The sequence below is a fragment of the Clavelina lepadiformis genome, chromosome 4 (assembly GCF_947623445.1).
Source record: "Clavelina lepadiformis chromosome 4, kaClaLepa1.1, whole genome shotgun sequence".
Lineage (NCBI taxonomy): Eukaryota > Metazoa > Chordata > Ascidiacea > Aplousobranchia > Clavelinidae > Clavelina > Clavelina lepadiformis.
Window position 1 is genome coordinate 16120505 of NC_135243.1, and position 22779 is coordinate 16143283.

General features: G+C 34.4%; 2 protein-coding genes across 4 annotated transcripts; one reads left to right on the top strand and one right to left on the bottom strand.

Moving 5' to 3' along the window:
* The first annotated feature begins 724 nt into the window (after positions 1–724).
* LOC143452488 (exocyst complex component 7-like) lies at positions 725–22744 on the top strand. 3 transcript variants are annotated; one of them, XM_076953486.1, is made up of 22 exons: positions 725–843; positions 6938–7066; positions 8852–8917; positions 9905–10004; positions 10591–10675; positions 10990–11095; positions 11188–11314; positions 11475–11561; positions 11704–11761; positions 13135–13165; positions 15931–15989; positions 16085–16152; positions 19507–19610; positions 19725–19829; positions 19958–20077; positions 20163–20261; positions 20355–20417; positions 20500–20620; positions 20800–20920; positions 21005–21173; positions 21602–21777; positions 21929–22744. In XM_076953486.1, the coding sequence occupies exons 2-22, from the start codon at positions 7016–7018 to the stop codon at positions 22032–22034; spliced, it is 2022 nt and encodes a 673-aa protein (XP_076809601.1). In that variant the 5' UTR covers positions 725–843; positions 6938–7015; the 3' UTR covers positions 22035–22744. The 3 variants fall into 3 exon arrangements, with proteins under 3 accessions (XP_076809601.1, XP_076809603.1, XP_076809602.1); XM_076953488.1 differs by lacking the exon at positions 16085–16152 and adding an exon at positions 16967–16992 and having other exon boundaries at positions 726–843; XM_076953487.1 differs by lacking the exon at positions 16085–16152 and adding an exon at positions 17275–17300 and having other exon boundaries at positions 727–843.
* On the bottom strand, positions 3214–4189 carry LOC143452491 (uncharacterized). The gene is made up of 2 exons (XM_076953490.1): positions 3949–4189; positions 3214–3881 (listed from the first exon to the last, which is right to left on the bottom strand). Exon 2 carries the CDS (start codon positions 3754–3756, stop codon positions 3424–3426), a length of 333 nt encoding a protein of 110 aa, XP_076809605.1. The 5' UTR covers positions 3757–3881; positions 3949–4189; the 3' UTR covers positions 3214–3423.
* Positions 22745–22779: the final 35 nt, after the last annotated feature.

The window sequence follows — 22779 nt, forward strand, 5'->3', positions numbered from 1 at the left end:
GATTGGAACGTAATCCAGCAGCTTCAACGCCGCTTAAAATACATGGTGTGTGTGCTTAATACGGAAATAACTCCAATTTCGGCGCACAACTTACACATATTGGCAAAATTTGAACACAGTGCCACTAACCGAGTAAGCAATTTGTCGTAAGTTTAGGGCGTATTATCTTGCCACGTGGTGTCACAATTTCAATCAATTAAAACGGGCCGAAGATTGTTTTCGACCACATTTCTGAATGTTTTTATTGGGTTTTCCTTGAGATATACTGCTTTAAAGAAAGGTCGTTGTTGCCTTGTGCTTTAAACGTGGCGTTTGTTTGAAGCATTAAATTGGGTTTCCGTTTCTTTTTTGCAGACGATGTGATTGGCTTCATATGGTTACTACATTGCTGCCATTACAGTCTATGTTGAGGGGGTTACGATTAGAAAAGGGTATTGATTTTTTGTAAGTTGGGCGGTTATGATTTGGCAGGTTATGATTCTGGTTATGAACTCATTTCTATATTATTAACCTGTTGGCTTATTCTTTTTAAAGTAGTTTATTAGACATTAGAAGCTCGAAAAACTTGTTTTTTTTATACTTTTTATGGGGATTTCCCCGGATGATGATTTTTTTTACCCCCACAATACAATGATACCAACCATAGTGACATCATAATGTGCTAAGTTTGAGGTAGTTGTGCACTTACTGGACCCATGAGTTCAAGTTACTTGTATTTAACTTGTCATTCTGGTTAATCATAAACTTTGCCTATGGCAAAATATTGACAGTTTCTTGGGTGTTTGGCCACGAAGTGACTATTGTACTGCCGTCCGGTTACCAAAGTGGCTAAATCACAATAACGTAAGTCCTGGCAATTTTCCACTAATTAGTTATATTACTCTTGTTTTAAATAACAGAAAAAATAATTCGTATTTAGAAAAAGACTAGACCTGCAATCAACGATCCTCATTATCTGTCAATAAAAGCACCAGGCCTTCTTACGCAACCCCAAAACGTAGAATAAAACCAAATTTCCATCACCGCCGCGAAGTTAACCATAATTAGGAGCGAGATAAGGAATCGCGTAATGCATGCATGCATGCATCGCGGGTGAAATACCTTTAAATATACATCTAAAAACAAACCAATAGTGATACGAGGTCTGTTCGAAAAATATCCGACCTTTTCTCTTCCCGGCAAAAGTAGTGCCAAGATTTTGGGGCATTGTTACGTCACTATTACTCCATACGTATGAATCGTTTGAAGCCGATCGGCCATGTCAACTCTGTGTTAAGCATTAAATGCAGGTATCATAGACACCTTAAATAGAAGGACTAGTAACTCGCACTCTCGGGTTACGGAACTTGGGTCCCAATCATAGACTCTAGATTTAGTTCTATTGCATAATCGTAACAATTTTTTTTCAGGGGTCTCTGTTAATAACACACAATGCCTAAGAAATGTAATGTATATGGTTGTCGAGGCAATTACAGGGAGGAACCGTACTCCAAAGTGGTATCATTTCCAACTGATGAAGTAGAACGAAACCGCTGGATTGATGCCATGCCAAATGAGCGTTCTAGTTTGCTACAGCTTAAGCAGATCTATGCTTGTGCTAATCATTTTGACTGTGAATGGATTTCAGTTAAAGGTGGAAAAAGACCAAGCCAACCACCCTCCATTTTCCCTGGAGTTTTAAAGTCATGCTTAAAGCAGGTCTCCTCAGCACCCAGAACTAGGCCTACAACTGCTTCAGCAGAGGCCAGAGCTGAAAAGGAACGATACTGCTCACTCCTCCAGAAGGTCGACGTTTTGACAAAAATCTTTATATACTTGCTGCCGAACTTCATAACATTTCTCCAGCTGCATATAAAAGGATACGAAAGTCCGGTTCAATTGTTTTACCGAGAGTGGAACTGTTGAAAAAACTACTCTCCTGTAGTTTCCATGATGAAAACTTAGAGCAACTTTTCCAAAAGCTTCAACCTCAGCAGTGTCTTGTCAACATTCTTTTTGATGAAGTGAAGCTCACAGAAACACTTAGGTACTCAGGTGGTCGTGTTTTTGGTTATGCGCAAAATGGTACTGGTGATACCGAAGTTCTTGCAACACATGCTTTGGTGATTGAAGTTGTCTGCCGTTTTGGTGGCCCTAGATATATACTACGCATTTACCCTGTTGCAAAACTTAATTCAGATCAACTCAAGAAAATTCTACTGGAAGCTTCAGTAGCGGTAAACAATGCTGGTGGTAGTATAATTTCTTGTGTAGGTGATAATTGCAATACAAATGTTGCAGTTTATGGTAAATTACATGGCCCTGGTAAAGTCTTCATTGACGCTATAAATTCTTATGCTTTCCTTGTTTTTGACTACGTTCATTCATTTAAAAATATAAGAAATAACTGGATAACGGTGCATGATAAGGAACTTTCTTTCACAAAAGATGGAAACACATGTATTGCACGATGGAAGGACATAGAAGCACTGTACAATGAAGACCGGAAAAACAGCATCCGTCTTACCAAGATCACATACACAGCTGTATACCCAAAATCTTTGCAGAGACAAAGCGTGCCTTTTGTATACATGCCAGATCTTCAATGACAAGACAGTTGCTGCTCTTTCAACTCTAAAGGATAAACTTGGCATTAACGAGGGCACCATCATTTTTGTCAAACTCATCACTGATTGGTTTCACATGATGAATGTGAAAGATCGATATTCCGGTATTAACATGCGTAATGAGTGTCGTCAACCATGGACATCACCATTGCTGACACTGAAGACCTAGTGCAATCTAATGACAGTGTCAAGCATAAATGTATTTTTCTAGCTGGATATTTGGAACACAAATATCCAGCTAATATCTTGCGTATCGAAACTGAAAATGATGACGACCATCGGATTAATTCAGAGTTTCTCACAAACTTAAATAGAGGTGGATACTGTGTGTTTCAGTTGTTAAAGTGAGAAAATATGCAATATTTTGAGTGATTTTGCGCTATTTTTTCGTGATTTGACCTTTAAATGACCTTCAGATAACCTTGTAGAAGGTTAAAAGTATGAAAAAGTAATTCCTCACCCTTCCAAACACCCCAAGAGACACCAGAATGAAGGTTTTACCATGTATTTGACTCAAATTATGATGGGACCCAAGTTCCAGATACCGAGCATAGAGGATATCAGTCCTTCTATTTAAGGTGTCTATGGCAGGTATATACTGCAGAGTTGGACAACTAGAAAATTTTCAGCTTTTCCAAATTAGATTAGAATTAGAATTATAGCTACACAGTTTTTTCCAAATTAGATTAGAATTAGAATTATAGCTACACAGTTTTTTTCCAAATTAGATTAGAATTAGAATTACTGAATTCGCGAAAACTTGGAAATTGAATTAAATTCCGAATTAGAAAGAAATACAACAAAAATCAAGTTCAGTTCATATCAAATCAGAGTTCATTCTCATAAGCGTGAGAATGACAAATTTCTGTACACCACTATACAGTTCTCCTGCATGGCTGAAAACTTTTTCCGATGGAGCTGATGTTGCAGTTATGCTTAAGAGTTCTCGAGCAGCAGCCTTGAGATGAGGAAAACGATTTTCTCTTTTCGCGTAACTCAAAACATCGCAGTCCATGTTCTCACGCTCTGCTGCGAAACATCTTTCAACTTCATCACTTTGAATATTTTCTTTGGTTAGACCTGAAGCAATCTTCCTCTTTTTTCTTGATGTAGTTGACGGCATGAAAGAGAACAAGTCTGTGTTAACCATCTCTTTTTCTTCGGAGTCGGACGAGCTGCTGTTCTGGTTGTGGTCGAAACTACAAGGTCTTTGGCAGGATGAGATTATTGTAGGTACCGGTAGGCCTACTCTCCATTCATTGCCGCGTTGCCCGCCTGCATTATATCATACCTCACTACAAGCTACTATGTCACTATGGCTACTATTCGTCACAATAACTACCAAGACTGTATGGTGTGAGCAATGCGATGGCGGCTTGGCACTGGTTTTCCCTGCGCGAGGGATATTCTTGTATAACTTGCTGGAAAACGACACGGACAAAGTAGCATTTTCAGGAAAACCAGAAATTAGATTAGAATTAAAATTAGAGCAAAGAAACATTTCAAAAATTAGATTAGAATTAGATTACCGGCATTTCGCTCTAATTAGTCTAATTAGACAACTAGAATTATCTAGTTGTCCAAGTCTGGACTATATAGTACGTGTCCGGCGATATTTTTCACACATAATCGAATTTCAATGACAGAACGCATCGAACAGAGATATTGCGTCAAGTTTTTCCAATAGCTTGGTGATAGTCAAACTGAAAGAATTCGAAAGATTCAGCAGTTTTTGGAGACGAGGCCTTAAGCCCAACTCAGATAAAGGAATGGTTTAATCACTTTAAAGATGGCCGAATGTCAGGGAGAGCGAGCCACGCTCAGGAAGGCCATCCACAAGCCGAAACGAGGAGGTGATTGAGAAGGTTCGCCAATTAGTACTGGAATATCGTCGTTTAACAGTACGAGAAATCATTACAGATGTGAGAATAAGAACAGGTGCAGTTTATTCCATCTTAATCGAAGATTTGCACCTGCGGAGAGTATCAGCGAAATTCGTTCCCAAGCTGCTTACGGAGAACAGGAAATTTCCCAGGACATGCTGAATTGTGCAAACCATGACCCAGAATTTATGAAGACTATCATCACTGGCGATGAAACATGGGTTTATGGTTACGACTCAGAAACCAAGTTTCAATCCTCACAATGGAAGCATGTGGAATCCCCAATGCCCAAAAAAGTACGACAAGTTCGCAGCGATGTGAAAGTGATGATGACCTGTTTATTTGATTCCTGAGGCATTGTGCATCACGAGTATGTACCAGAAAACCAAATGGACGTCGCCTTCGTGAAGCTGTGCAAAGAAAGCGGCCAGAGATGTGAGCAGCAAAGAATTTTCGGCTTCAACACGACAATACATCCGCTCATTCCGCCCATGTGATCCAATTTTTTCTTGCCAAATATTGCATGCCACTCGTTTGCCAGGGTCCTTACTCTCCAGAATTGGCACCATGTGATTTCTGGCTTTTCCCCAAGTATAAAACCGCTTTAAAAGGGACACGATTTCAATCACGAGAAAACATTATATAAAAATCGACGGAGGAGCTATGGAACATTCCGGAGGAGCAATTCAAGAGATGCTTCTAGAAGTGGTAGAAGCGCTGGGAAAAGTGTGTGGAACGCCAAGGGGATTATTTTGAAGGAGATTAAATAAAATTTCCGAAATTCATTGTGTTGTGTGCTTTATGCCAATAGATTGGATACTTTTCGAACAGACCTCGTATAAAACAATAGTGCGATGCTAAACTATAACACGCCTGTTGGCATAGTTATTGTACAACAAATTAGTATGTGAAATTTCGTGACAGAACAATGTCAAATATTAGCAATTTGTTTATTTTCATAAACGCAACCTGATGTTTTGCTTACTGTTCTAGCATGCTCTATAGTGTTTAGGAGTTGAAACCGTGTTAGACAACATGTTAGAATTGTTATTGAAAACAAGCTGATATCATATCGGTAACAAGTTATTTTAAATCAACTTTTTAAATGTTTTGTGCACTAAAATGTATGGCTTAGACGTGAGAGAGATGTAGTGTTTGATACACTATATGTAAAGATGAAATACAAAATGAAGTTGCAGGTCGATTCAACTCTGGACAATTCAAACCAGAACGATTTAACCCAGGGAAGTTTCAACTCACAAACTGTATAATCAACAGTTGTTTGTATAAATAAGGCAAATTGCGTCGTAACGAACACAGCAAATATGGCCTTATTTTTTGTACTGTTTATTTATATTTTTACCGTGGAAAGTATGGTGCTAACCTCTTTGTAGAATTGTCAAACAAGAAGTACGCTCACAAACAATTGACAAACGGGAAAAAGCGGCAAAGCACTGAAGGGCTTAAAATGTACAGTGTGTAACTGTAAATTGCAGTGTTACTATAACGATGGAAGGTTAGCACGTCCACCAAACCAATTCAATAATGAAACAAAGTAATATAGCTCTACTAGACTATCCAATGCCAATACATCTTCAACTGGCTACAAGTTTACAAGAATACTTTGTCCATCGGACCGTAGGTTGAAATATCCTGGGTTGAACTGACTGTTGGTTGAATCGTCTGCGAGTTGAATTGTTTATGGGTTGGGTTGAATCGCCCGTGAGTTGAATTTTCTGTCGTCCGACCACCACAAAATACTTCAAATTAACTGCAAATACAAGAAATATATTGTTTAATAACTGCCAAAATCAAATAAGACCTTTTGCTATAATAGAATAAATAGACAACACTTGAAAGTAATAAAAAAAATGGACGATGGTAATTTGCAATTCATATTGCGTGAAACATTATGAATGTAACAACACATTGTTCGTGGCACAAATTTTATCTACCTTTCCGCTTTTTAGATAAATAAGAATTTCCAAAAAATTCTGAAAATATCATTGTTTTCATATCGTTCAAAGTTGAGGCACAAAAATTATTGTCTTAAAAAGTAAAGGTTGTAGTTCATTTTTATTTGGTGAAGTAACAAGCCCACTCCTGAAAACGTGGATTAGATCAAAAAATTGTCAATTTATATACAATGAGCAGATCTCAAGATATTTCAGTTTGTTTGTTTAATTTGAAACCATTCAGTGGTCAAAATGTTTTTGATTATAATTTGAAAGCCGCTAATTCGCTTTTTGTTAAATTTTTTACCATCCATAGTAGAAAATTGCATAAAATCATTAAAGCAAGTAATAAATAGAGTGTTCATGTTATAATTATGTTATAATAGATTCATGTTATAATGATATGACTCATAACAAAATCATTAGCATAAAATATATATTCCAGTAAGCTTATATAAGTTATAAAACTTCTTTTCTGTTTTGTTTGCCACAGGTATAAGTCTAATTTTTGTTGGATATGTATTGAAAGAGCTATTTGATTAGCAAATTGAGCAACCTCAATCACTGCGACATGGAAGATATATTTTTGAGAAAACAGGAAATAGAAGACAAACTGAGTCAGGCAAGTAAATAGGTCTTCTAAGTAGAGTAGTATAACTCAAAATGTTTGGACAAAATTTGTAATCTCAGAAACAAGATTTCCTTTACAATATTTCGCTGTTCTTATAGGATTGTATGGGGTTGCCAACATAAAATAAAAAGATGTCACAGAATCTTGCTTGAGCAAAGAATCTATTTTTTTTCATAACACGAATAAATCACTGAGTCCCAGTGTTCATAAGAAGCTCATTTTTCCTGCCAAATATCATTTGGTTTGTGAATTATTTTAGCTAGTTTCACAATAAATACAACTCTGAAGGCACTTTTAAATGTGTTTGCTGTTTACGCTAAATCTGAGATACATACTTTATATGCTCATTGTATATGTACAACTTTTCAAATGAAGCACAGTAAACTAAGAGGACAGAATGAGTGCTTTAGAAAGACACAAGGTTATTGATGCATTAAAACAAGCAGGCTACTTGTAAAATCTTTTGTATGATACTGTATAAGTCACATTATTTGACAAATGTTCGGGTTGCAAATTCGGTTACAAGTTATGTTTTAAACAAAGCAGTTGCATAAAACTGATACATTATCTTTATTAGCTGATGTAGGAAAGGGGACATAAGGTCGCGAGTTGCTCTATGATTTGCCTTAGAATAAAACCTATTTATATTATCTGTTTTTTGCTAACACTGCTTTTATGTGAGGTTTTTGTGTGAATATGCCTTTATTCATAACGACTGTCTTGGTTTTGGCCAAGTATGCATTAAAGTACCAGTGTTCACTAATGAACACATTTAGTTTTTCGTTAAAAGTTTTTCTCTGATTTAATACATCTGTACAAGTGTCGTACAAAATAGTTTGCTTTCATGTAACCGGTCTGCTTGCTGCTTTGCGACATATAAAAGATAGAATGCACTAATCGTGAATACTGCTAGTCAGCAATGAAGGTCTCAGTGTGTCTCAGTCTCAGTCTCAGTCTCAGTGAAGGTCTTTTTTTGAATTTGTTTTTTTAAATCTTTGACATTTGTCGCAAGCAAATTTGTTTATTTGATAGGTAAGGTTATTTATGGTCATTATGTTGGGTATACAGGTAATGTTTTAATTCCCGATTTTGGTACTGTGTGTCCAGTGTTTACTATTGTCAATGATAGATGCATTGAATACCCTTTATTTTCTGAGTGGGTTCCCCTGGGCATCCAGGCTCTGTATAAATGGATGCCCCCTAACAAAGTTGTATAACCAACTCTGGCAAACCAAGCCTAATCTGTCAACAGACACAATCAGACAATGCAACGTTTTTAGGCCCATTTAGGTTTCATAAGAGCTCTACTTTTTCTATCTCCAATTATATCTTCACAATTTCCAGAGTCTTTTCCTGCAATTACATACATTATTAGTACAATTTCTTCACACTGTGCGTATAGCAGATCAAGGGTTGACAATGGCAATATCCAGACATTTATTTCATGAGCAACCTCATTGTCTGGTAATCATTAAAAAAACAATGGGTACCCAGTGGGCAACCAATCAGGACATAGGTGCTTATGGTTGTGACACACATGTAAAACGAACGATGCTAAAGTATTACTCTATTGAAAGTCGCGCACACACATGATCACACAGGTAGGTACTCTCACAGATTAAACAATTGAAGCCATCCTCAAAAGAATATGGTATCATGTTATAGTATCAGTTTATACTGATATTTATTTATATGCATACAAAGTATCAGTATCAAACATGTCTATTTCAGGTAGTAGGATAATGTTTTTTTTTATTATGTCATTCATATTTGCAGGAAAGAATGAGGTCTGAAATGATAAAAGGATCCTTAGCCAAAGCTGATGAATTAACCAACAAGATGGTAAGGAGTATTTTAGTGTTAAAACTGTTCGAAGATATCCTTATTAAGTCACTTTTTTTGAAAAAAATTGGGCAACCTAGTTTTCTGGATCCTATGCAGACAATCGATGTGCAACTTATTATATAATAATTTGCCTTGGAATAAAGATCTATGATGCTATCTTTCCTGTTCGTATTACTTTTATCTTAGGTGGGGCTTGTGCAAAAATGCCTTTTCAGTACAATGTCACTTCAAGCATAATTATTTTAACACAATGACACGGTTATGGATCATTATGAGTTATGACTTGCATGTTCCTTATGTATGGATGAGCTTACAAAAAGTTTAGAATCATCGCTTTAAAGTAAGAAAATAGTACAATAATCTTCATGTTTTTGCTGTATTATTGACCTAAAAAGACAGTTTAATGATTGTGAGATTGATTAGTAATTTGGTACAAGCAAAAAGTAGGTTTATTTATCCGTAATGCAGTGAGTTTAAGCATGCTTCTTTTGCTTGTCAAATACTTTGATTTAATATAATTAACAAATGTAACACATTTGGATTTGCTTAAATAGACAGTTACACAGATTATGTTTATTTACAACATCTGATCAAGTATTTGGCGTTTTTTGTTTGGTTTTGCAATGCATGATTCCATTTATCAATTTTGCAAAGCAAAGTTTTACCGAAAAAGTATGTAATTATGTACATCGTTCAGCAAAATTTCGAACTAATTAGCCAAAAAGTTAATATGAATAAAGACAGACATGGACGAAAGTAGTTGCAGTATTGACAAAGCCTGTAAGTCAGGTAGAAATTGAGAATTTTATTCGGAAACTATACCAAGTCACTATTCATAGGTTGTAATTTTAATATGGTGCGAGGTTTTTGCATCTGCAAAATAAATTTAAGCCATAGCTTGCATATATACGTTTTATTGAGCTGATATATAATAGTTAAATTTTTATTTAGTTTGCAGAAATTATCAAAACTATTGTTTTTAAGGTTACCATTTTGAATCAGTTTGATGAACGTTTGCATAAGCTTGAAGACACCATTCTCCCCGTACATAGAAATACGAAGGATCTACAGCGCCTCCAAGATAGTAATTTCTTTCTATTTTTAATAGATTACTTTCTAGTATATTTTTAATCGTATCCAACATCATTTGGAAATTAAGTTAAAAAGTTTTTTCTATTAATAGACATTTGAATTAGAGTTAGAGTAATGAAAACATTCAGACCTCGTTAATCCAGACCACTTTGTTTTGTCATAAAATGTTGATTTAGCGGGGTATACGGATTATCGCAAAGCAAAAAATCAATTAATTTTGCAAATGTAGCACCATGTTCAAAAAGCAGTATGCACCTTACTCCAATTCAAAGTACCTAGTTTCTGGCCGGACAGCAACTAAAATAAAATTATATTTTTTGTGTGATGCAACCCAGTGTCGAACCCCAGAACCACCGTATTTAAGACGAATGCTCTAATCACTAGGTTATCTCCGCGATCTTAATCCATCAACATTGCATTATTATTCGTAACATTATTTCGCGCAACATTACTATGAATAGATAGTTGTATTAGAATAGTTGTATTAGATGAATAGTTATATTATTTTAATCATATTTGACTTCCGCCTTTGTGCAATGTCTGGCAAAATCCAAAATTTGTTTTCAAAAAATATGTAGATATTGAAAAGACAATAGTTTCTCTTGATCATGTGATAGGATATCACCATGTTGCACATGAAGTGGAATCAGTGTTGAGACAAGGGTATGTGCTATGATTTTTCCATCATTTGTGTGAAAGTGTGGTTAACTTTCTCTAGATGTTATGGGATATCTTTTCAGCATAAAAGCATTTTTTATGTATTTATAAAGGCCTTGGTTTGAAATAGCTGCTTGCTGCTGCATTTGTCTTATGGTTTAATGTGGAATAGTCTCAGTGTCTTTAATACTTGTTGCGTTGCCAAATATTTTCGTATAGGCTACAACCTTCAGTTCATTATTTTATTTACCACACCCCAACCAATGTTTATGCAAATCAACTGACATTCTTCATCAAAATGTTAAGCAAATTTTTTGTAGGCCAAGTCGACAGGTGGAAAGATATTTAAAGTGCATGGATCAATTAGGTCAGGCGGTTGCTTTCTTTTCTGAAAACAATCCTGACAGCCCAGAATTGAATACTGTGGTATGCTTCCTTCAAAGTAGCAGCGCTTCCTATAGTTATTCCTCATTATACTACTTTTGATTGGTATTTTTAATTTTATGTAATAACTTCAGAGCACCCTCTTCACAAATGGTAAAGAGAGCTTGGAGAAAGAATTTCAAGGGCAGCTACAACGACAGACAAAACCATTACCACCAAACAAAGTCATGAACCTCATCAACCATGATAAAGACACTGAAGGTGATTTATAAACTGTTGAACACTCAAAATTTGAAATTAAATAAAAATTATAATTCAACTGTAAAATGTCATGTTTTTTGGTTTCAATGTAGGAATTCAATGTAGGTTTCATTTTTCACTAAACAATAAATATGCATTTACCTGTGCTTAAATATTTTAGCTGATGTTGGAATCCATCTTCATGAAAAAACTGTTTCCGATTTAGCTTTAATTGCTCAGTGGCTGGCGGGGCCAGGGAAGTCTGAAGGTATGCGTAAATGGTTAAAATATTTATTTGTGAGGTAATTTATATGGGTTTAGTGAAGTAGAGTACCACATAATTTTGTGTGTACTTTGATCTTATAATGGTTTTTGACAATGTCTAAAATACTCTGCTTTTAAAAATGTAGGTTTTACAAAGAGTTATGCTGCTATTCGATCCTCCAATCTTGTTCGGACACTAGAAGGGTAACTAAAAATTAAAAAAGTACTATTGCTATAGTCAGGGTTGCCATCGGTCTCAACTCAAAAATAAGCATGACTAGGAACCGAAAGACGAATACACATTAAACAGTGCACAACAGGAGAAAGCAACCAATGTTCCTAAAAAAAAACAGACACTATCTGCATGTTCTTATTTTGGTGTCTCTTTGGTACAAAATGGTGTACTAAAGGTGACAAAATTCCCAAATTAATAACCTCTGCCCTAAAAATAAGGACGCAAGTGAAAATAAGGACATTTCTTAGAAAAAAGGACAAAAATATTTTTCTAAGACACGGACCTTTAAAATAAGGACAAATCTTAGAAATAAGGACGTTATGGCAACCCTGGTTATAGTTGTGGAATGGTCAATAATTTTAGATCTCATGTACTTTATGATATTATAAGTATTACTCAAAGCATACTGGTACTGCAATAACCATACTGATATGTTTTCTTTGCAGTTTGAAGTGGGCTAAAAACATCAACTTTTGTGGTCTATAATAATTTAATGCTTGCTCAAGTTACTATGATATTAACGTATCCCTATCTAAACCGGGGGCGCGACATTACTATTTTAACTATGTGTGGCCGAATCTGCACACAATTTTCAATTGTTAATTACTCGAGAACTATATGTCTTAAACTGATCGGATTTTTACAGGTAAGCAGCAAAAACATCTGGCTTCCAGTATATATACATCATAATTGTAAAACTATAGAAAGTGCATTTAGTGTAAATTAAGTATTTCTACAATTGATACATTTCTAGAAGTTTTTTTTGTTATGCCGCACCCCTGCTTTGCGGAAAACCAGCTGACCATGACAAGAGAACAGTTAGTCGAGTTAGTTGTGCGTGAAAAAAGAAAACGATATGCTTCAATGCGGAGAGAAGAGCAAAATTATGAAAATATTTCAAAAATTACAAAATTTAACTTTATAAAACAAACATGGTCAGATAGCTGAATCTTTTTTAGGAAAAGTCACCAAATTTCAAGTTTCTAAAGCAAACGGTGCAACTGTACGCCACGTTTTGCTGTGACTGTGTGCAGGGTCGGCCACACAGTGTAGATAGGGTTAAAGGTTAACATACATATTTTGGTTCAAATCAAATCCTTTTTTAATTTTCTAAGAGATGGTTTACAACAATAACAGAGGTTTACTGAGTGATTGCACTAAACCTCATCAATTCACCAAGTCTCATTTTCTCGTTATATTTGCTGCCAGTTTTGCAGACTTTGGAAATGGTTTTCTTTAACTATAGTCAACATAGTCAAAGCAATTTAATGTTTTTTTTTTCTTTTTCAAGAGTTTCCATTGTGATTAACTAAAACTAACATATTTGTCTTGTCACATTTAGATTACGAGATTTCATCAAAGGACAGAGTTCAGTAAGTGTCCATTTATTCATCTGTTTAAGTATAAAAAGTATGTCTGAAAGCAATTGGAGTGGTTTCACCAAACATTCATTTCCATTGCAAACATCACCTGTATTGTTCCTCGTTTCAAAATAATCTCCCTTGAGTTTAATGAGAGTTCTCCATTTCGTCAATGTTTTTGAATTGCTGAAAGGATTTCTTGGAATGTCTTTCGGCTTCATTGTGTTTGCTATGATTTTTAAAGATTACAGTGCATATAACTGCTACTATAGTAATAGTAATAGCTACTATGATACAGTAATATAAGGTAAAGTTGTTTACTAAGATTATACTTTTTTATACCATGAATTGCAAGATTTTTATGGTGTTATAATTCTGCTGAGTGGATCGCTTTCTTCCATGTGAGCCATGATCCACAAGTGAGTAGTGGCAAGAGCTGGCAAAGAGGTCAATGATCCCTTGACAGGCTTAGATTTTTAAGATAGTGCCATTAGCGGCAACATATCCATGCATACATCTGCATCTTTTTGCTACTTGTGCAGCTTTGTTACTGACTTGCTATTGCAAATACGGCACCTTGCATACTGGCCTAGTAGTAGTATCTGTTCTCTATCTTCCTCTCCCTATGTTCCCAGCATTTATGTGCTAAAAATAACACCCTGGGATAATGTCACTACTGTGACGATTTAGATCAGATACAGGAAGAGCACCATAGCTGGTACATTAACTTTGTCCCACATGGGCATATTACCCACTTCAGTGGTACTCATTTTATCGACTTCAATAGGATAGAAAGCTGAGTCATTTTCACCCACACTAATTGGTCCGGGTTTGAATCCCCAAATGTTGATACGCTAGGCAGTGATGTTATTCATTGCGCCATTACCAGTTTGTTGTGTGTGTAAATTATCGACCATGTTGCTTGTAACATGGTTGTCAGTTAAGAAAGTTGTTGCTGTAATTTTTGGGTGTATGCCAATTGTACACAGGCCACAATGATCTTAACACACTTATTTGCAGTATAAGTAAATAACATAATACCATGCATATTTAAATAACGTCAGCATTAGATTTGTTTATTCACTTTCCCCACCTTTTCCTCAAATTTTTTTTAACACTATGCTTTTATTGTTGTTTTTATCAGCCTTGCATCGCAACAATTATCAGCTTTAAGCAAAAGTAAAAAATAAACGATGACACATACAATGTTCACAACTTTTTCAAAGTATATTTACCACCAAACGCAAATGACATTAATTGTAATAATTGAAACGTTGACTGCTAATGCCAGATATCTGGTGACAGGTGCCAAGCAATATTCATCCAGGTTATCATGGTGTATTCATTTTTGATAAATTTGCAATTTAATTTTCTTTAAAAAGTTTGTTTCTGTTGCCGCTTGCCATTTTTTTCCGTTTTTGTCCCAGAGCCATGTACAGCTTCAGTTCGTGGGAAAAGTGGATAAAACTGTGGTTTAGTTTTAGTGTCAAGACTATAAACACTTCAAAACAAGATAAATCGTGTTTGGCAGCATGGATCAGAATTCCAACTACGACTTATCTTGTTGTTGGCAGTCAACGTGTTAAACTTAGATTTCAACTTTTCCAACAGTTACAGTAAAATATCATAACAAAGCGGCAAAATTGTGAAAAATTGCACCTTGTAAATATATTAGTATTTGGTTTGCCATGTTCGCATTTACAACAGTGTTTTACAAAATGAAATGTCTGATATTTTCCCTGTCACTTTCGTTTACCATTAGGGCTAAAAAATGAGTTGATTCAATTCAGTAGATTATAATTAAATTACATGCATTAAGTCCTTTTTTCAACCATAATTATTAAACTACAGCAAATTTATTTTTATTATAATGATTTTTCTTTTATAAGTATATGCTATTTCAGTTGGAATATTTGTCGTTTCTTTTAACAGTGCTCAAGTGCAAGTCACTAGTGACTAGACTAAGTCACCAAAAACAGAGACTTAAAAATCTTTGACAGTTCTCTTAATTGAATTGTGTTTGTTAAACCATATTTTTTTTAAATAGTCACCACATTACATTTTTCAAGTATTAATAATGATTGAGCACACACTATTAGCATGTACGAATTTAGTTGAGTTAGATAGAAACAGAAAAAGACTCCTTAAAATATTGATATTAGTTCAAAAATGTAGTTATTTTCTTGCAAAGAACAAGACCCACTGAAGAAAGCAGTAGGAAATTCCCCCACAGAACAGCTTGGTTTGCTCCACAATTTTAAAACTTTAGTTTAACTAGTTCAAGTCCATTAAATTACCTTGTAGAGATTTCCTTCATCACGGTACAAAAGCATTATGATCAGAATAGTATTAGGACAAATCATGGCTGATTCACCAAGAAAAATCTCTGGCTTACGATACCTTGAGCATTTAATGATTATTTACCGTACTGAAATTGCTTCCCTATTTACTATTTACCAGATTTTGCTATGTGTGCTTTTCGCAAAGTTTAAGGTGGTTGTCACTTAAGGAACGCACTGTTTAAGGCAAGTCGCTAATAGTAATATCATTGATGAAACTTCATTTTAAGTTGATAGAAAATTGAGTGCTAGACTAAACTTAAAAAGTGTAAAACTTGTGTAAAAGTGTACTTAGTTGGGATTGAAATCTTACTTTTCAGACTCACCAGCACATTTTAAATGACACCGTTTACTAATTATATGCTTCAATATTGTTACAGTACTTGTCAAAAGCACTAAATACAAAATGTGAAGTAGTAAGTTTTTTTTACCTATCAGGTGTCGAAAAAAGTAAGTGTTGGTACTACTCCAAAGAAGAGTGGTACAAGAAGAGCAAGGTAAACATATTTTTATTTTATATTTAAAATTTATTTTTGTGTTTGAATTGTAAAATATACTGGAATGTTTGGTTCTAACTGAACATTGTTTTCAGCACTTTTTCAAGAAAAGCCAGTACATTTATAAGAAAAGAATCTCTTCAAAACATAAGTAGTGTTGGAGGTATAATATTTAAGTTCACCTTACCTTCTCTACAAATATTTGAACAGTTGCAAAGAGTGTGTTGAAAATTTGATGGTGATTTATCTGAATTGATTATATCTAAAACAATGCCAGCTGGTTAATTGGCCAAATTTCTTCTCCTGAATCTGATACTTGACTTAACTGTGTTATTTAGTGCTATTTTAGCCCCTGCCGATACAGAGGCTAGCCTGGATGATGTGATGATCATTCTTTTAAAAATAAAACTGTTTGCTCATGCTTACATAATTTTCATTATTTAGGTTTAATTTTTAGCAATACTTTTTTAGTTTTTAGATTGCATTGTATTGATATAATTTAACATAAATAGGTATCAAACAGCATCATCAGCAATTAGAACATAAATACTAGTTCCGAAAGTATGATATTTCTAGTCTAATTGTTGATTGTAGAGTAGCCTAGATCTCGGGCGTCACTAATTCATAAAATAGGGAATGTTATACTAATTTGCAAACAGTAAAAAGTCTGAAGAATGCAAATTAAATTTTATTTAAGAAATATAGTTTACTGGTGGTCACCCATTGAATATTATGCTTATTGATGTGTTGTGTTATAAACTCAGTATATTGGGCTTTGATGTAATACTGTATGTATAAAATGATGGTGTCGTGCACAATGGATTATTTTAAAACGTAATCACTTCGTTGTTGGTTATTACGACATTTTAATCTTTATAGTATGACACCTTGTACAGTGAAAGCTTACGGTTAATAACCTTCCACTGTATTTATTTGTAATGATTACCTTACCGGTATTGTTAACTTAAAATTAACAGTTATGCAGCTATTATGCAGTTACAAGGTAATGGGATGGTATTTAAAGGGTGTTAGTGCTTTTCCTCATAAATGTTGGTGTTTTAGTTTTAGTTCCATGAATGTTTTGTTTTTGAAGGTTTTGGTTATTTGCATATTGTGGTTTCATTTTAATAATTTTGGGGTAATATTTGTACCATAGCAAACCATTAGGGTGTGGTGTTTAATACTTGAGCCTTCATGCGATTGAATCGAGATACTTTTAATTCTATAGCTTGAATATACAGTGGTATGGTAATTATACATGTTAATCATACTACTTAAATTTCAGACAGCATGAAAAAAGAAAAGATACAGGTTGTGGTAATCACTGAAATTTCCGTTTAATACGCATGTGCCTTGTAGTTTCCTTTTTCTTTTGGAAAAACACCTCTCTTCCAATGTCGGCATTTCACTGTGTTTATATGCATGCTTATTGCCTTTTTATAATCATTACTGGGGAGGTGCCAATACAAATTCAAACCCAACTAGATCATCATTTAGATACAGATCACCTTTCAATAAGAGAACTCATGCTTTCAAGAGCTGATTGACAATGCTAATGTTAAGAGAACAAACTATTATGTGATTCATGTAGAAACTCAAACGAAACAAGACACTGATAACTTGTTTTCACTTGGTACTGACACAAATAGATTTGTTTGTGTTAGGATGCTTGATATATTTGTTTCTATGCAATCAAATAATTATCGTCTAAGCACAGTTTTAATCCATACCCTACTTCAGTTATTCCAAGTTATTCGACAAGAAACAGAATAATGTAAATGTACATCTACCTACTAGTAGTTTGATTGCTTTTCACAATTCATACAATGTGTTAGAAGTGATGTACTGTAGTTTTCAAAATACATAGTAAATACTGGTTAATTGAATAGTGCCAAAACCTGAGAGTTTGTATATACAGTATTTTCATATTTCTGTATTTTGTTAATATACGTCTTTTTTGGTAGAAACTAACACTCTCTACACTTTGCTTTTTATATCTTGGGTTTGTGGTGATCAACTTTGCTGAGTAAATGTAGTTGGAATTACAAGGTTTTTCATATAAGTTACCGGTTGGTAAGGACGGTGGTATAGATTACAATTTTCTAAATTGTACTAAAACAACACAAATATTTCACAATAACTGTGAAATTATTTTACCATTTCAATATGGTGGTGAAATGTGCAGTCTGTAATCGTAGATTGATGCCATGCACCGATACAATTTCCAATTTATAACTGTTTCAGAAAAGTTTTATCAGGACATTGAAAAAATAATAAACTGCTCTAACTAACCTTGTTTGACAGTAAACAGGTTATTTAGTTACTATTTGTCACCTTTGTTTATCACATAGCATGCACTATTGTTTTGCGTTTATTTAATTATAAAAATTTACTGCAGTACTGATTAATTTGGATTAATAAAGCTGTTGCTGCTTTATAACCTTACTTGCTTATAAAGCCCTTATAAAGGGGTTGATCATTTTTTCATGTTTTCTGCAATTAAAAAAGTTTGTCAGTAAATGTTGCTGATTGAACGATAAACTTGTCTGTTGTTTGTGGTCATTGTATACAGTCATCCGTATGGACTGGGTGACAAAAACTTCTTGCTTAATAAGCCCAAAATGGTTCGATCCTGAGATGGGCTCATACAGTAAAGCGGTGACCGCTGTCATTTGCTTTTATGCTTTTCGAAATAATAAATAATCATGCTATTAGATTGCTTTGTAAAAAATTTTTTTGATACATTTTATCATTTGCAAACTCCACTATTCCTGCAGCATACGTTTACTTAATCTTGTCCTATGAATACAGTGTTTTGTATAGCATTTCGAGTTATGCCCTTGCTTACTTTGTAAGTGATTCTATTTTTTATTTTCATACTTTGAAATAGAGTGTTACAACACAAAACATTGTATTCCTGTATCCAGTGGCCTGCATTAATGCAATAATCGCAACTGCAGTGATACAGATTAATTGTCAATTGATGCATGTGTTAGCTGCTTGGCTTTGCAACTGCTTTCTTTGTATATATAATTAAATATGCTTGTACAGTTATGTGTGCATTTGGACCAACTCCCATTTTGCTTGGCTAAACCTGATTCATGATGTTCGCTCATATGCAGTATGTTTCATTTGCAATAAAAATGAACATATTTCTATTTTTATACAAAATGGTGATTTTGTCATTTGTTCTTCTTGCCCCTGTAGTACACTGTGTTTGGACTAGAAAATGTTGCATACATCGTTTCTTGAAGTGTGCTTAACTTTTACTAACTAAGATTCTGGATTCCTGTTGTCTTTTTAATATTGTATTTATGATAAATAGTAACATTTTAAATCAGGTAAAATCTAGTCAACCGGCGAATTGGTCAAAATCCTAAAATATACTGATACATTGTATTTTATTGTATACCACTTATTTTTGGCTGTAATATAATTTTAACCAGCCTTCAATTTGTTCCTGATTATTGATATCTTACAGTTATTGCGTTTTTACCATAATATACGTTTTATACAGCTATGGGTAAGTCATCATACGCTCCAATTGCTGAGGAAGAAATCATAGAGGTTGAAACAGAGCCATTTGTCAATATGGTATCAGGATGTGTTAAACTGTTTTATGTGAGTATTGCATTTCTGTGCCAGAACATTTGTTTCTTACAAGGATATGATGTGCTTAAAGTCTTACAATGGCCTAGTAACCGTAGTAGCTGTATTTTTACACTGTGTGTTTAGGCTGAACAGGCTATAATGCAATCTATTATTCCCGACAAGCACAAACAGCGTGTGTTTGATGACATTATTAAAGATCCTCTTGATAAACTGGAGCAAACAGGAATGGTTTGTATTTTACAGTTACTTCCATGACACTGAGAACATGTCATCAAAACAAAAATATTTCTATGCTTATGTGATGTTAATGAAATTGATTTTGTTAAAAATTAGTATCATACAATTTTTGTATGCAGACCTTTGTAGCATTTGAAAAGCAGTGCATTACAAGACATGATCATCCCTTAATCATTACTATATTTCCTGCCATCCAACATCTTAAGCAACATCTACCAGCATACCAAGATATATTAAAAGTATATTGACATTTTGGAACATGCTACTCACCAATTGTCCATCCTTTGTTACTCAAAAATTATGTTTTTAACATGTAATGAATAGAGTCCTAATGAACAGTATCACATGAAGTTACCAAGGTTGATTTACGAATTGGAATCAACTGGTGTTGTGGTGTTAGATGATTTTGCTGACTGCGTCAAGGTATTCTAGATTTTCACTATGGGGCATGGTATTTTTTTGCTAAAAATAGTTCTTATAATTTTCTGTTAAAATGAAAAAAATTTCTCCATTTAGAGTGACCCAGAAAAAGAGTCCAACATGCCTAAGGATGGAACTGTGCATGAGCTCACAAGCAATGTATGTAGAAGTTGTGGTCAATATTGTGTAGTTTAATTCTGCAGTCTGCAAAGTTACAAATTTTTGTTGCTGCACTTTTTAGGCGATGCTGTTCCTGCAGCAATTGGCACAGAATGCAGATGTAGCTGGAGGAATGCTTGCGTCACAACGAGACTCACAACAGTCACTTGCAACTGCAAGACGATCCTTGTCAACTTATATCAGTATGAATACTGAACACATTACCATACTAAAATATCATGCATTCTATGCATACAGAAACTTTCTCAGCTAAATCGTCAACGAATTAATTTAGTTGCAAGTTGCTTGTACTGGAGGAAGAACAGAATTTTGTTCCAGTAATACAATAAACCTCTCTAATCAGGTCATGTTTGTTGGGCAGGTCATGTTTTAGGGGCATTAAAATTGAACTTGGACAATAAAGCCAGGGTGTATCTGGACAATTCATTAGCAGCAATTTTTTTGCTCAACAATTATCATTTCATACTTAATGCCTTAAACAGGTAGCTGAAATATTGTTTCCATTTATGTGTTTTGTAAGGCGTTTCTGCAATGCAATCAATTTGAAATTAATTTAATTTTTATAGACATGGGCTTCTTCAGCTTACTCAGATTGAAACTCCTGAAATTGCAAAATTGTATAATGGATTTATTGAGGAACAAAAAATAACATACCTAAAATGTTGGGACAAATTTCAGGGCTACCTTTCTGCTGAAAGTAAAGGGTTCGTTATACAGGCTCAGCCAGGAACAAAGGTTTGCACCTCATTTTTGTCTTTGAACAGTTGAAAAAAAGTTTGGTTGTTCATTGTTCTGTTTAAATGACTGTTGTTTAAGCTTTTATCTTGAAATGGTTCATATGAATCCAGAATATTTAGTCTTAGGCTAAAGAAAATTTTTACTCCATTTATATTGTTGATGCTTCCTCACAATTTGAGCCAAGTTACTGAACATGTTTTTGTGCATTTTCCAATTGACACTTTTTTATTTGGTCTCACTTTTGTTGGAACTGTTGAGCCAACTGAACAGAAAGAAGCAATGTTGCTCCACGCTTGCCTTTTCTAAGAGCATTACAACAGCAGTATTGCCCTGTTTATACTTGGTTCGCGAAATATTAAGGCAGATGCTCTAACTACTCCACCATCAAGCTGGTTATCAGATGTGTACTGTATTTTCATCTGCAGCTAAAGGATAAAGACAAGCAAGTTGTTAAAGAGAAATTCAAGTTGTTTAACAATGAATTTGAGGAATTGGTGAAAACTCATCAACAGTGGGCTATGCCGAGTCTTGAAGTTAAGAAAGAGATACGGAGACGTGTAAAGCAAATAATTTTGCTGGACTTTACTTCATTTCGGGACATGTAGGTTATAAATACACATAATTGAATGTCATTGTTAAAACATTAGTTGACAAAATGTGATTTTCATGAACTGTGTGTGTATGGTGTTGGTAGATATTACCAGTGTTGCAATTTGGAAGCCAGTCAATTTACTTCCAGGTAATGTTTATAGGTTCAGAATGGTGCAGTTCACTAAAAACATAGACAAGTATCTGAAGTACACCCCGGAAAGTGTGGAGGAAAATATTGAAAGATTGTTTGACCAATGTGCCACATAAGCTCAAACATGTGTTATTTACCGTCTGAGTGCAATACTACAGTAATTAAAGCATGGACTATTGTTCAAATGTTTTTATTTGAAATGTTATATTCCAACATAGAGACTTCGTTATCGAAACGATGATAATGTATATTCTATATACAGTATATTGGGTTGACTACATTTTTCTTTGTTCATAAATTGATCATTATGCATTTTACTGAATCAGCATAGTCATGAATGATTGCTTAAGAACAGGAATTGATACATTAGCCATAAAACATGGTTTTAGATGAGCAAATTTCACAAAAACAAGCATAGCTGTTTTTTCGCTACATTGAACTGAAAGATCTTAACAAAACACAAATTATTTGGAACAAACTTGCAAGATAAAAGTTTTTCTACACATGTTATACCGTATTTTTTGGTTTTCTTGCTTTTTTTCGGCTCTCTGGTTCAAAAAGTTTGCCCACCCCTGGTCTAATATATCTCATCGATCGCGAAAGTCAACAAATATTTATTGTCGTCTAGAGTTTAAATTATTATCAGTCACATTAATTTTCTGTCTTTAATATAAACTTACGTCACCTGGTGGTTGCTTAAACATCAGGGTAGCCTACCTAGAGCATCACCTGGTGCTTTTTCATTTTGCATCTGGCCCTTATTATTAAGCGGAGTTTCATGTCCTCAACTTACTTCGATTTTGCACAATAAAATCTTTAGCGACGGTGCTGGAGGTTACTATTACTTCAACCTATCGATAA

Excerpts from the sequence above, each read along its gene's own strand:
- LOC143452488 (XM_076953486.1), top strand. The coding sequence starts at position 7,016 with ATGGAAGATATATTTTTGAGAAAACAGGAAATAGAAGACAAACTGAGT. Across the intron at positions 20,078-20,162 it reads CATACCAAGATATATTAAAA|AGTCCTAATGAACAGTATCA; the intron begins GTATATTGACAT and ends TGTAATGAATAG. Across the intron at positions 21,174-21,601 it reads AGGCTCAGCCAGGAACAAAG|CTAAAGGATAAAGACAAGCA; the intron begins GTTTGCACCTCA and ends TTTCATCTGCAG.
- LOC143452491 (XM_076953490.1), bottom strand. The coding sequence starts at position 3,756 with ATGGTTAACACAGACTTGTTCTCTTTCATGCCGTCAACTACATCAAGA.